We start from the raw sequence: 16242 nt of genomic DNA, 5'->3' as shown, positions 1-16242 counted from the left end.
AACTTAAAAAAACATATTAAATTTCCATATCCATCTTATTTGCTCTTAAAATAATGAGCAAATCAGATGGTAATGATGATCGTAGGTCACTAAATATAAACTTGAGCCCAGAAAATGTATGTTATACGGTTACTTATAACAGTTCAATCTTAAATAATTTATTAATATTTAATTATACGAGTACAGCTAAATGCCTATTAATAATTACTATAATAGTATAATATACTAATCTACTTAATTTAAGTATTTATCAAGATAAAAATAATCTATATTATGAATCACAATGGCAACGTTATAAGTGAAATGGGCACATATGGGCTATAAATCGGCAGGTAGTATCTTATCTTTCGGGTGCATCTGTCCACATCCCTCGAGGCTCAAATGTACTACTCTGGGGCGCAAATAGGCTGTAGCCCCGTCTGGGGACCCATCGCATTGTTGAACGTTAATATCTTATCAATATTTAGATTTTACCATATTTACCAAGTCTAATTGCTATGGATATCGTTATAATACCCCCACGTCGACAACGTATCTCATATCGTAGTGAGCACCCGTACAATTCCTATCCGTGTTGGTGAAACCGCGTCGCATTTTCTGTACAAGACGAGTTACGACGCGGCGGTCGTGACCGGCCGCGTACACGTAGGTACAGGAACGCCGTCGGCTAATTGCATTCTATACCGGGGCGCGAAACCCTTTTATTAACCGAACGAGGGAAATTAATTTCGTAAAACCGTTTATAGAAACGTTAAGTAACGGTGCGCCTCCATTTTGTTCCTGTTAGCAGATTTCCGAGCCGGAGAGGAGAACGGCGCTCGTCCATTGTACTGTGCGTTATTACCGTGTTGTCGGCCGTACGGTATTTTATTAGGGTCCAGGACGCGTTTCGGCGACGGTATTCGGTTTTGGCCGCGCACACGGCTCCACAACATACGGCTTTACAGTACCCCGGTATTGTTTCGAGAAATCTTACCGTTCAAATATTCCGCGTGCTCGAAATGCGCGTCGTTTTTAACGGTACCAAACGATGATGCCGCAGAGGAAAAATGGATTGCGCAGCGGTCGTACGACCGGAAATCAACGCAAACGACCGTATACATTGCCGCGATTTCCGTTATTGAATTTTTTCTACAAGTCGCGGTTTTTCAAATCTATTCGGACCCGGGCTGGTGGTAGTTATATTTTATCCGATGTTTTAAACGTGTGTTTATCCTGTTTGCATTATCGATAAAACTAAAGCTGGCACATCATGGTTCCTAATCATTCGCTCGGCTTGTCCGCTTCGTATGGTAAATGTTTAAACGACGTACAGTTATTTATTATGTCGAAATAGTCTACTGCCGAATGGTGAATTGTTACCGAAATGTCCTATTTCTGTATTACTAGGTGATTACGATATTATTGTAATAAGATTTCGCAAGCAAAGTGCATACATATTTACGAACCATGAACCTATATGTATTAAGTTGCACGTCTAAGTAGTGACCTTTGAAATGGGTAAAAAGGACGAATGCATCAACACTTTTGGGGCATTTTAACTCTCAAATGTCGGTCAAATTGAAGCATTCTTTGCAGAAAGCAGAAAACTCTACTTTTAAAATAATATTCAGAAATAGATTATTTTTTTTTACTACCGTACTGACTGACCGATCAAAACATAACAATGAAACTACATATTTCGATCTTAGATTTATAAAACAGGTACAAAAACCTTTTATCATTCATGTGCCATAGAAAAAAGTCTTAATGCAATTTTTTAAAATGATTTCAATATCGTTGGATCCATTTTTAATTTGTGTTAGGAATCTCATGGTTTATTTATTTTTTAATTTTGAAAAAAAAAATACAAGGTCGGTCAGTTCTTTAAATACATATATTTCACATTGTAAACAAATAAGGTTTAGCATGTTCAAATTTTTACACGTATATATATATAAATATAAAAAAAACTTTTCCCATTTAATAAAATAACAATAATACAATCGTTATATTTGATGTCAGTTGTAACCCAGTAGGTTTTTGTCGGAAAATCGAAAACGAATCATCGCTATTCTATGGTAAACGTATATACGAGTAAATGTATAAATATTTTGTTAAGAATTCAATATGACGTAACGAAAGGCTGACAATTAGACCTTGGATGCGAAATGTTTGTGTACAAATGCGTCGCTATATTTACGGTTCACTGTAATATATTATTGTACTGTTCACTGATTTGTCGACTTGTAAGTGACACGTGGTTGTTTGTGAAAAATCGCACGTACTCTGCGATGTATCGCGCTGTATACGCCTCTGCATAAAACGTCGGCATAACTTCACGGGACGAAGGGTTAGTTGTTTGCAGTAATTTAGAACCCGTGTACGTGCGGGTGTGTGTGTGTAACTTTATAGGTGGTGTGTTACAGTGGATAATGCGCATATTTCAGCAATCGGTAGACACGGCAGCAGGGTTCCGGGTGTATAATGACACGTTGTTTAGGATTACTCGTCGTGCACTGGCAGCAGAACAACGATAATAATAATTATTTTAATTAACGTTGTTATTGCGATCTGCGCGCGACGATAGTAAAAATCGCCCTGCGTTTCGTTACGGCGCACTCGGCACGTAAGACAATACGAATATACGTATCTTCTGTACAGGTACTGCGACATTTTAAATTATGCGCAGCGATTCGGGATATCCGATAGAATATACGTTTCTTCGTATCGTGTGCAAAACGATTTCACCGCCGGACGGTATAGGTATGGCTATGATATTATTGTTGTTTTGTTAACGTTAAGATGCGCTATCCATGGTTAGGCAGGCGCGGCTCCAAGGGGAGCCATTGGGGCCATGGCTCCCACAGATATTTCAAAAATTTAAATTTTTTAATACATTTTTGTCCTTGTGAACTGTAAAATCCCGATTAGTTAATTAGATACCTACCTAACAATTTTATTTTGCTTAAAAAACCATATTATGACATTAATATGAGGTGTGTATCATAATATGGGAACGTAGTCGGATTATGTGTCTCAGTACTAATTTGGGGAAATAATTATTATTAGTTGATACTTAAAATTTTCTCCCCTGGTAAGTCTCTGAAGCCGCGCCAATGATTACGTATAGGTTTCTTCACGAGAAGCGCGCTGTACCCGAACGGACGAACCGCAACGATTCAATAACCGAACGTTTGAATGGTTTTCAACCGATTCGTTCGGCAACGAGGACATCACGTCGTGCCGTAGCTGTTATCTAAAAATACGATTTATCGATTCTGGAACTTCTGCGAGTGGTCCGGAGGGCGCTGGTACGAGTCGTGTTCTCGCGGTATGGCAATGTTTACGTACAAGTATTGCCGACCGGAATAACCGTTCGACAGGATTAGGATTAGCGGGTGTGCGTTTATATTGTGTTCCCGCAGAGGACCTACCCAAATAGAAACGTGTGAGCTGTGCTCGGATCCAAACACAACAGTGACGGCGGCGGCGGCGACGGCGAAGGCTTTGCCATGTCAATATTATTCGCGCGCTCACGCTGTAAAAATCGTTTTTAAAAGTTAACCCGCAGCCTTAAGAAAAATGAATAAAACCGAATGGAACTTTATCAAAACAAATCGGACGCGACATGTGGCTGCACATTTGGAAAATGGCCAAGAAATCAAAATTATGTAAATAAAAATCGAACCTTTCGAGACGCGTTGCATTCGATAAAATAAAATAAAACAAACATGGTAGAAAAACATCCTTTTTTTTTTGGTCAATGCTTTTTCAACTGTACCACACGAACGTTAAAATGAAGATCGTCTCGCCACCACTCGTGTTTACGCTGCTGCTGTCTGGTTAATAACCGACTACTGTTATCTCAACAAAGTCGACGGTTTGAAAAAATAAAAAACGAGTAAAGAAATACACTTGCACAGAACCGCGTTATTATCAGTAATGTTATGGGTCTGTTCGAAAGTCGAAATTCGTGGTCTGCGGTTCGCAATGCGATCGTCGGAGTGATGTGCACGAGTGGGCGCGGTAGAAGAATGAAAAATAAAAAAAAGGTTGGGACGGCGAGTTTATCGCAAAACGTCAAGGCCTTTTCGTTCGCGAACAGATTTTACGTAACGCGCTGTTGTGTAATCGTGTGTGCCATGTACCTACACACGCATGTGTACCCCTGTGTCAAAGCTAAACGCACCGGAGTGTACAATGCACGTGTCACGCGAGTTAAGAGAGAAAATATTGATACACGCCCAATTTGGTCTTCGCAGTGAACGCCGTTCGGCCGTCCGCTTCGGTTATGCAATCCGGTTAACTATTTTGAAAAAAAAAAATAATAATAATAAGCCTCATAGTTTTGCCATGCTCGTTGATATTTATGGCCGTTCGGCCCTTTTGACAGCAGCGTTCCCGTAGGAGCTCTCCGAGTTTGTAAACCGAAAACCTACACGATTACAGATCTCCCCAAGCGAAAACCCATGTAGTTTGTCACGAAACGAGGAGCTGGAAAATGACTTCCACCTGACACCACACTACCCACTCCCCTGCACGAAGCCAATTGTTAGCGAATGTTCCCCGATGATCACTACGCCTTTTGCGTACACTCCTTGACCGTGGTGCGGATTCGGTGTAGTACACGTAATTTGTTTTGTATAACATTATATAAATATATATGCAAAGAGATTATGAATAGCAAAAATTTCTAAGCGATAAAAACCACAATGTTCTTGACTTCCGGTCTAAAGATAACCTATGTACATTTATCTCGATTACTCGATTTTTATCTAAATAATTGATTTGGGACATTACTTACCTTAATAATCTATTACATTGAAATGATTTTCTTTATTTAAACATAATTATACGTATTGTTTCCCTGTTAATTAAAAATAAAAATTATTATTATAAGTTACGAAAATTAAATAGATTTATTTTTATTACCGTAACCATAGATCAAAATTATAATTATAAAAATGTGAGTGGCCTAGAAAGACCATTGCTCGCTTATTGTGGAAATTAAAAAAAAAAAAAAACATATTTAGATACGTCGACGTGTAATTTACCCGTTACTTCGCGCGTCGACGGCTGATAGGATTGTAGCACGTCTCGTCGACTTTCGATATTATCACAATATTATATCAATCAACCGTTGGAAACTCACGTGATACACGACGGGAACGAAGCAATTTCATCTGCTCTCCGGGTACGTCTTTTCGGTTTGCAATCGAAACGGTATTGAATACTTTGTGATGTACCTAACCTCTTCCAGCGATGCTTATTCGGACGTGGAAACAATACGCCGTGTTGGTTAAAAATCCGAAAAAAAAATAAACGTTAGCTTTTAAATGTATACATGTGTATCCAGTGAAGTAGTAGAGGGTACACGGGGGTGCACGGCATTTACCCACCTCCTAATCTTATAATTGTGTGTGCACCCTCGACGAAAATCGTTTTACGCGGATACACGGACTGGGAACAAAACGTATTGCCGTTACCCGGTAAACAATATTTATATCGGATAATATTTATTAAATTTCGATATTCAACGAGTAAAAACAGATAAGCCTAACCTGGCTAAAAAAATATCTCAAAAGTCAGTGGTTTACTTTTACCACGGCTATAGACAATATTTTCTTCAATCGTGACTTGTATAGAGACCGTTTGCACACAGATCTGTTTTTAAACTATGGTAACGTTCGTAATATTGTTCATGTATTTTTTACACTATGCAGGCGTGTACCCGTAAACTTTTCGGGAAAGCACGATTGAGCATAGACCTTTTTAGCAACACGATTGAGCATAGAATATTTTATACGATGTTGCCATATTTACGTTGCCAACATTTTGTAATTTATTATTTTCACTTATTATTACACCAATTATTATGATTTCTAACGCTGAGCCCCTCAGCTTTATCGACAATGTTATCGGTTAATAAATTAGTTCCGGAAGCAAAACAACTTTTTAAACATTTAGCATCGTGGCAGGGCCGTTCCGAAGATGAAAATCAAGGGGGGGGGTGTTGAATAATATGAAAAATGTAGACAACAATTTTTTTACTGTATGTAGTCGTATTTTTACTTTTTAACATGTATATATGTGTCAGTGTCACACGTTCTTAAAATTGACAATTTAATTATATATATATATATATAATAATATTTTATATTATATAGTAGTTATGTAAATTTTATTTGTGTATACTCTGTATTACGAAATATGTACTATTCGTTTTCTGTAAGTAAAATTAGGTCCTTCTAGGTTATAATGAAAGTCCGATTGCTAACTGGTGTTTTCGTTGGGGGGCGAGACACCCCCCAAGACCCCCCTTCAGGACTGTCCTGTATCGGAGGAAAATATAAGATAATTAAGATACAATTCCAAAATTATTATAGAAATAATATCAGTGTTCGATCACCTATTCGTGTATAGTGCGTTTCGTTTTGTTCAAACACATCTATATACTATACAATGTGACTAAATACATTACGTATTGACTATGAAAACATGATATTTTTTTGCCATGTTATATTTTGAATTATTATAATTATTTAAATAAATATTTTTGTATCTATAATACAGTTTAAAATTGAAAATAGCAACGTTGCAGAATTTTTTATGCTCAATCGTGTTGGTTTTCTTTTGTATTTTAATTCCTTTGATACACCAACAATTTATGCTCAATCGTGTCGCAAAAAAGGTGTTTTATGCTCAATCGTGTCTCAGCCAAACATTTTTAGGACTACATCACTGCGTATATTGTAAGGACGCGGTTCTCGACACTTGTAGCGACTACTGACCGCTACTTTGGTAATGGTCCTGGTTCGCTCCGCGACGATGGTATTATTTATTCTTTTATCTATGCTGGTGCTTTCGCGAACCGTTGTGAAAAGCGATACCGGTTACTATTTTTTAACGTCATTACTATCCACAACCGTGATCACTACTAACTGATACTTTGAAATCAGTTCTATCAAATAATTTTGGTAAATGGATTTGAAAAATATTTGCCATAGTTTGAAAATGTTCCCGAAAATCGCGAACGGTCAGTTTTTTGAAAAACGTCACACTCACGTTTGAGCTTAATTTGTATAATTAATTCATAATAATAATGTTGATTTATTTATAATAGTGTAATTTCGCATAAAACGTGTTCCTCACGAGTTGCGAGTAAATAAACAGCTGGTTTAATAAACAATTACCATACTACGTATTATTATGATATAAAACTTACATAAGGTCTAATGCGCGATCCTATATAAAAGGATATATTTTACGTAACAATAAACCAAGTTTTCGAGTTTGACTTCATGTACTAGAGAGTAACATGGATTTTATAAGCTTGTTGAAATTTATAATAATCTACATAAAATATTGTTGATAATAAAAATAAACTAAAAAAGTAGAAATACATGAGTATTTTTTATGTGTGTCGTAGAAAAGATTTAAACTTATAGTGTACTAGGTACTTTAAATGTTCTTAGAATACTAGGTAATTAGAATTACCTGAACGATGAAAGTTTGAGATTTTCGAAACAAATTAAAATTGTTAATAATTATTCGTTTAAATTTGTAATATAATTTAATTTACTCAACAAAGATCAATGCATCATAGCATAGAAGTAATTGCATTACTCTTTCTTGTAAAAAAAAAAAGTGAAATGACTATAATACAATAATGCTCATAGACGTATTTTAATTACTATATTTTTAATTTTTATTTTTTCTGATGTATCTCTAATGTAATGTTTCAATAGTATAACTAGTTTAAGACTAATTTAGAGAAAAATCCAAAATTTAAACGCTGATCAAATTTTAATATATATTTGTTTATTTTGAACACTGAAATTGAACCCTTTGGTGCAATTTAATATTAGGTGCGTGTACATTACATTTAGTAGAAATCAATAAAAGAACTAATGGGCTGAAAACTGAAATATGAAACAATAAAATATTAATAATGGGATCTTTATTGGCATTGGACATCAAACGTCATATAGGCTCATTTGACGTGTAATATGTGAAAACATGTGTATATACAGTCATGGAAACATGTATTAATATGATAGCAAATATTATTGTACATTAAATTAATAAAGAGTAACGTGTAATTTGGATATGTCACCTGTGTTCGATTAACAGAAAATAACATGCAAAAGACAGAAACGCCCCGAGCATGGCAGACAATTGATATAAATAGATAAAATACAACGTGAATTATGCATATTTCCTGGAAAATTAACGACATAGTGTATCGGTGTGAGCAAAAACTGTTATTTTCAAGTCACAAAATTATAAAAATTAAATGCGCACGTGAACTATGAATATTAGAAACATATCAAATGCACTCGATAAACTTTATCGACAAATAAATAAAAAATAGACTAATTTTTACAAAAGAAAAAAAATCGATATGCCCGTTCAAGGCGAAGTATGCTTTTGATAGCCATGAGGTCAACAGTGTTTTTGATTTGACAAGATATTAGCGGCACACAGTTCCGTTGAAAAACACCCGTTTCGCGGTTTTCTAACCTAACTTATGTGTTCGTATTCACAGCTAAGTACGAGTGTTTCGTGTAATAATTTTACATTTCGTTTTTTTCACAAGAGTCTTATACCGGTACACTTGTGTCTCGACTTTTTGGAACTGATTGCATTATTATTGAAAAACATTCGTCACCAGCACGAAACATGTGAGGTTTCTTAAGTCTGTTGTCAATAGACCAAGAAAGATTTCCATTTTTTAGGGATAGACAATTAGTATTTTTTTTCAATCCTGTTATTATTATTGAACGGACGAGCACGTTGCCGCGGTGGAATTAAACATATTTGCATTCTACTTAAGAAAAATTCCGAAGTCCCATCACTGCAACGCATATTTACGCAGTGTTGTTACCTTCAAGCCAAATGACGTATTATTTTATCGTTTTACCGACGTGCTTCGATCCCGTTCGATAGATATCAGGTCTTGATTCGATTAAAAATCTTTTGTACAGCAGTTCTCAGTAGCGGTGTAGATTGCAGCACGTGTTAATTCTCGCACGTCTGACAACGACACATTTTATTACAGATGTATCATTTTTTGATTAAAACGAAAGTTCACCATCTCCTTTTGACGTTGAATGCGTGCGAAAAGAGTTCGTCGCACCAACGCACGTGGAGATTTCGAGTTCGTACGTTTGGACGCCGAGCTTTCGAAATTCGCCATCGCTGCGTTTCCGATGTGTGTGCAAATCGACGTGTTCAATAAGAATAATTTAACAATGCGAGTAAGCTGCGCGCAGACGTCTAATGTCAATTACAGGTGAAATGAAAAAAGGTTATTACATTTCTCGTTAAGCAATACGCTTTCGTCAGGTGGCTGTCGCCGTTCGAATCGCGTTTATAAACGCATTTAACTCTCGTTAATCGTCTTACTGGGTTACTAAACGTACCTGTACCTATAGGAGTAAATTTGGGGTGGAGCATTGACTCTTCCATAATAAATTAGGAGGGGAAGTACCCTCCCTCTGATATTAAACATACCTTGTTTTAAAATAAGTACAAAATAGCTGGTTATAGAGTTAAACTCTATAACTACACGGTTTTTTTTTTTTTACTTAGTTATATTGATCACCTTATACTAATATGCATACAACAAAAGGTAATGTTAACGTATATTTACGAGTAAATAATGTAAGGTTAACTATATAGACAAGTTGATATGTAACTGTATATTTGTCCTCCCTCTAATAATACATTTTCAAGTTACGCCCATGTCTGTGCCGTAGCACGATAAGCGATGAGGTGATATGATGACGATTATATTCGTGCTACGCTTTACAGTTAGATTATAGCTAATTGTCTTTTATATTAACATGTTGTGCTTGTCGATGTTATACTCTCAAAAATCAATCACTATTCGCAATGCTCTGAACAACGAAGTTTCTCCGGAACGTTACCCTTTTGTTTCGTTTTAATTGTTTTCAAAGGGTTTTAAATCAAAACTTATTCACGTTCACGTTGCGTGCCAGATGTGTTTCTAGTTTTACTTGTTAATAAAACTATTCACTGCACAGAGGATTAGTTGGCTATGTTTGTTCGCTTCAATATTAACGAAAATGTCAAATTACGTACCTTAAGAATAAAATAAAACAAAAGAGACATTTAAGAAATGTAGATTGTGTTAAGATAATGCGAGCGTAAAAAAAATACCAAAACGACATGCAATTGTCAGTTTAAAATGATAGTATATTTATATGCTATATAATGTATAATATGAAATTATTGTTATGTATCAAAAACAAATGTTTTTTTTTTTTAAATTTTAGTACGAATAAATGTCAGACGTTTATTTTTTCGGTATTACATTTTTTTTAGAGTTTGTAATTAGTATTTCATAGAGCTGACTGTATAACGGCAAAATATTAATATTTCAATTTTCAATGAATAATCAATAGTGGGACCAGTTAGGGCCATTGAGCACCAAAGTTAAAGTATACAGACTAGGATTTCATTAATTAAATTTGCTACTGAATGGAAAAATTCACCTATAGACTCCTCGCCGAGCTCGTTCTATCAGTAATCGCATATAATTATTATTCATAGTTAAGACCATCGAATTTAGTTTCTGAAAATAAAAAAATATTAACAAAATAAATCGTTTATAATTAAATCGTTAATGCCGATTCTATATCTGTAAAATGTTTTAACATATTCGGATAAAAATCTTGTTCATTGTACGTATTGCACTTGTATATAGTGTTATGTTGGTTTTACAATATAGGTACATAATAGCAAAATACCAATGTCATGCGAGATACGTCCGGCGTGGACATACAATATGTAAAATATGTGTATTATTTAATATATTTACAATACATCTCTATGAATAAAATTTGATTTTTTATCGGGTTTACACATGCGAATACCTCTAAATCACTGCATCCGGTTCACGCTTTGTAACACCAAAGCAGTATTGTAGGAAATTTTCAGGAAACCGTGATGCGATGGTGTGATACAACCAAGTGACGGGCTCATGATAGACATTCGGGCAACACAAAGTGTAATCTGAGAATGTTTATAATAATTCCATTCCGACGACGAGAACAGAGTTGAGTATAAAAAAAAAAAAAAAATAAATAAAAAAATCGATGTAAACGATAGAAATGCAGTTATGGTCATATCGCAGGGTGATAATTATAGATTTATTGTGTTCAGACGTCAACAGTATGATGGCGGATAAAAGTGATGCGTTTCGACGACAAAGTGACATGTGGAAACAAAATGCGAGTGAAATTTTACGAGGATCCTTAAGTACAGAATTTGAGGGTAGCAGTTTAAGACCTAACGGCACTAAACACTTTTGACCATCTCTGAATTTCGCGGGCGAACACAACGCTGTTGTGCTAACAATTCGAAACCGTGTACAATCATTGTAAATTAATGCACGAACGTAGTCTTCGACTGTTAATCGTTAATTATTACCGTGTTGAGTACCGTACAGTTCAATGAATACGCACATTTGAGGTTTTTCGTCGTCCACAGTTATCATATTTGTCATGTGTCATCGCCATTCTCATGTTTTTAATCGCAACGCGCGCGCTCGCGTTATCGTTTCAGCTACTGTAACATATAACTTTTTTTTATTTATATCTTAGTTTACTGTTAATTATCATGTTTATTTATTCGTTTAATTTTACTAATTTTATCTATACTTTTCTCATGTCGAATATGTCATGTGCATATAATAATTGTTTCAGCACGGTGTCGGAGTAGAGTTCGTCCGATTCCTGCCGGAAACGCATCCGCCGACCATGGCCAACGTGTTCTGCGAGCTGGGCGTCTGCGAGAGCGTCGTGAGTACAAGGTGTTCCGATTACGTTAGACCATCATTATGATAATTGTATGCAAATCGTTCGGTTAGACGATCACGTGCGACTGCGACGCTACACCGGCGATGCAGCTGAAAGCGATGCGACAGAAAGGCGACAAAGTGGACGTCTCTCACTACCGCGTGAACGTCAACAAACTGCAGGCCCGACTGAACATTGTGTTCGACACGAGCAAGAAGAGAGGACAAATCAAATTCGACGGGTGGCCGAAGGTATTTTCCCATTTTTTTTTACGGTATATTTATCTCTTGCGTTTTGTTCCCGTGCGCAAGAGATTATACAAGCAGTGCGTTTCGGTGAATCCTTACACTTTGACAGGAGAAAAGTATACTTATATTAATAACGTAAAAAACAAAAGAACATCTCCATTTAAATTAGTTTCAAAGACTACCACTGATATATAATGCTTAAAAAAAAAAAAAATCACTCGAAGCTATTTAAAAATCTATATAAAGTTTATGCAGACATAAGTATAATATTATGTGTCACGATTTCAAAAAAATTTCGAATTAAAACATTGTTGTAACTAGTGGACTAGTTACTAATGTAACTAGACATTGTTTTTATATGAATTTTTTATTTCGAAAAATAAAATTGTCATAAATGTATTTGGAAATAAATAATACAATCATTATAAGAATAACAACATATTTCTAGAAGCTCGCATAGTTCCACATTTAAATATTGTGTAATGAAAGTTTCACAAAAACCGAAGCTCTTATATGGTGGTTCATTTTTTTTTTTTCATAACAATATTACCATATGTCATGCTATCATGATTTATTTTATTTACAATACCGTTAATGACAACCGTCAATTTACAAACAAATATTTTTTCGGAGTACTTTTTTCCCAATCAAAAGATTCGTGACTGTGTCCTCTCCGGTTCAAAGACAGTTGATGTGAAATTTACGATAAAAGATTCTGTTATTGTTTAATTATGATGAGCCTCTTCTAATGGATATAATAATTAAATTCGATTCAGAGTATAATTAGCTTAACGGGTGATATTTTAAGTCAATTATACAATCCCGGAACCATATAATACAGTTCATTTTACACAATAATTCTTGACGAAAATCAGCACCATCGTTTAAATGAAATATCAAATATTCTTTAATATATTATCGTATTTTCAGGTTATAACTGTAAACACTTACGATGTCGTTTGCAAACGAGATCTGTAAAGAACGACTGTACTATTACAGTTAATATCACTGAAATATATTTACATTTCGGATGTTCGCGCTAACTGCGTAATCATATAATTACCGTAAAGTTTATAAATTTATTTTATTTTCGTATAACTGTAACATTGCGAAGTTCTAAATTATTTTATAATACTCGTCTAACTCTCATTTTCCCTAAAATCTATAAATATCGCAGGTTATTTCCTGTGTACTATAGCACAAGAACTACAATTATTGATCTGAATAAATAATTATTAGATCTTAACCGCGTACAATCATCATTCAAACGTATTAAAGTACTCAGTATAACTGAAACGAAAAGCTCTAAAAATCAACGCAATGTAGGTATTTCACTATGGATCTAAATTATATTTACTTTTTTCTTTATTATCTTCTACTTGTGCATTTACCAGAACAATCGACGCAAAGAAAACGTTATGCGTTGAAACATGAAAAAAAAAAAATTGCAATGAAATCTATTGTCACGTTTGGTTCGTTGTGAATCAATCATAGCAAAACATAAAAGTTTTCAACTATATTATAAAAAATACAATGATTAATCGATTATTTTTCAAACATAAAACTGCTAAGGTTCCCCAACCGCTTGAATCAATTACAATATTGTTGGATATTATTCAGATAAAACGTTCAGAAATAAAATGTCTGTGATATTTAAAATTAACCTACTCAGTTAATCGTATTCGTTACTCATTAGAAGCGATGACGATCTCATGAAACATGTGATACATGCACATCATTTTAGCCGATGATTAATAACTGTTGTTTGATTTTCAAATAGTTACACTAAAAAAAGAAAAGAAGAAAATTATAAATGAAAATAGTTTGTTATCGTATAATATTTTTAAAATTACATCATCACACAATCATGTGACGGTAAATATTAAAATGTTTAAGACACGTGACATTAAATAGATGATTTCGATTAAAATACCAACACACGAGTAAGTCTGCTTGGATACAAAATTAAATTTATTTTTTCGCCACGCATGTACTATAACGTTCGCCATAACCTGGTATGTAGGCCCGCGTTCTGGGTACGCATTGCATTGCACGGTGTAACTCGATGTATATTGACAGCAGTAATGTTTTGAAATTCCAGATAAAAGTAATGCTTGCCCAAGTCGGGAACATAAAGAGCAACACGCTTGACGAGGTGCAACTGCAAGACGTTATCATGGACATCGTCACCGGTGCCATAAGATCGACCGACATCGCCGTGGACTTGTACCGCTGGTCAGAGTTTCCGAATTTCACGAAAAGCCAACAGACGACGATCACCTCACCTTTGGACTCGTACACCGAACGTTTGGTATGCATGTAGTCTCGACCTGCTCCAATCCCTACTGTTTACCGTTGTGGAACACGGGGCATCGGTATACGTGTCCACACGAAGCACTCGTATATCATCGATCGGTTGACCTGGAAACATCGCTTTGGAAATTCTATGCTTATTTTTTTACCACCGCACGTCGAGAAGTAACTTTGGTTTACTGATTCGTGTTGCTCAAAGAGATATTCTCTGCGGTACTGACATACATTAAAAAAAAAAAAAAAAATGCAAAGCGTATGGGTCTAATTATGTTTACGCTAGTCGCTTTGATATTAAGCATATTCTTTTTTTTTTTTTTTAAAAAAAAGGACCGCAAATAAAATCTAAATATAAATATATAAATATAAAACGTACGTTATAAATTATAAAATTTATAAGTAATACCAAAGTATACATAAGTAATTAGAAATATGAATCCGTATGTGCGCGCGCGTGTGTGCATCTATAGTTCGTAGGTAGGTATGTATATATGTTTTATTATGTTTTTTTTTTAGATTTCTATCACTTATATATAGGTTATGTATAGGATAATTTTGAGAAAAATAATATTCAACTGTGATATTTAAATGTTGTACTGTTAAGTTATGACAGAAAAACATAATAAATATTACTGCCGTTATTGTCTTTTACTTTCAAAAACAATTGTGTTTAAAAACTACTGCTGCTGTGTGGAATTCTTGTTGTACGTCAGTTAATTAAGTTTTTTTTTATATTTTGTAACTGAACCGACGAGTAAAATTACTTTAAAATAATACAATATTTTAATGATAAAAATCTTAATAATAATAATACATAATAACGTAAAATTTGATGTTTCCAGTGTTATCTAATATATGTATATAATATATAAAGTATATATGTATATAATGTATTTTACATTATTTAAATTTGATTTAACTGATTGGGATGGTAATTTTAAAATACAGATAAACCCCAGAACGGAACCAGCAGTCAAGCAAGGCGAGAAAAGGTTGATGGTCAAAGTAATAAAAGCGATTGGACTGGGACTCAAACAAGGTAAAGTCGTATTGTGCACTATAGTTTACTTATTGATTTTTGATGGAAAAAATTGTTTTTCGGACTGTTTGCGGCATACAGGTTGTTCCGAGCCGTACTGTGTGATTGAAGTCGATGACCCATTTCAAAAGAAACAAACGTCGACCAAGAAGAATACGTCGTCGCCGCAATGGAACGAGAACTTTATATTGTGAATAATTTAATTTACCTACGTATGATTGCATACAGTGCTCAGGAAGAACTTTGATCTCGCGTTCACGTTCCGTCTAGTAAAAATTAAATTATATGATTTAAGACCAGATAATGATCATTCGGTCGAAAGATTTTTTCCATTATTTCAGTTATCGATTTTATTATTTTATGGAACAGAGTTCTGTTTAGATATCCAGGTAGAGCCAAATATACGATATGGAATGTTCAGTGTAAATATATTACGTAAGAAAACTGGTGATCATTATTAGGGTCAGCCTACTTTTAAAAAAAAAAACTCACGTGATCAACGTTCCCTCGTTATCGTCCGTAAAAATTCGCAGACTTTGCTTTTTTCAACTTAGTTCATGACCATAAAAAAATGTTGCTCGTCCGAGGTTCAAAACGCGTCTGATTTTTCGTTCAAATCGTTCCTTACGGTCGAGAATTTATCGTGAGCCTTTTTTTTCGCACAGTCGAAACCGAAACTTGACTTTTTTCCGGTCACACAAAACGCTCCTGGGCACTGGTCGCGCGTACACGTACTGTTACCAGGGCCGTTCAGAGGGAGGAGGACAACGGGACCATTTTGCCTCTGGCCCCATTGTTGCAATATTTTTTAGGAGGCCCTCATAAAGTCTTGATGTAT

General features: G+C 34.9%; 1 protein-coding gene across 1 annotated transcript in view; it reads left to right on the top strand.

The window, feature by feature from the left end:
• The window catches only part of LOC112694345, a 75008-nt gene that overhangs the window by 29453 nt on the left and 29313 nt on the right, over positions 1-16242 (top strand). The window contains exons 2-6 of the mRNA XM_025569784.1: positions 11715-11810; positions 11879-12058; positions 14157-14366; positions 15314-15404; positions 15486-15594. Coding sequence (XP_025425569.1) covers positions 11715-11810; positions 11879-12058; positions 14157-14366; positions 15314-15404; positions 15486-15594 — 686 coding nt within the window. The remainder of the gene's footprint in view (positions 1-11714; positions 11811-11878; positions 12059-14156; positions 14367-15313; positions 15405-15485; positions 15595-16242) is intronic.

Source organism: Sipha flava, unplaced genomic scaffold (genome assembly GCF_003268045.1).
Source record: "Sipha flava isolate LNK unplaced genomic scaffold, YSA_version1 127_pilon_pilon, whole genome shotgun sequence".
NCBI classification, from domain to species: domain Eukaryota; kingdom Metazoa; phylum Arthropoda; class Insecta; order Hemiptera; family Aphididae; genus Sipha; species Sipha flava.
The sequence above is the reverse complement of the archived record's forward strand: the minus strand, read 5'-3'. Positions and strand labels throughout refer to the sequence as shown.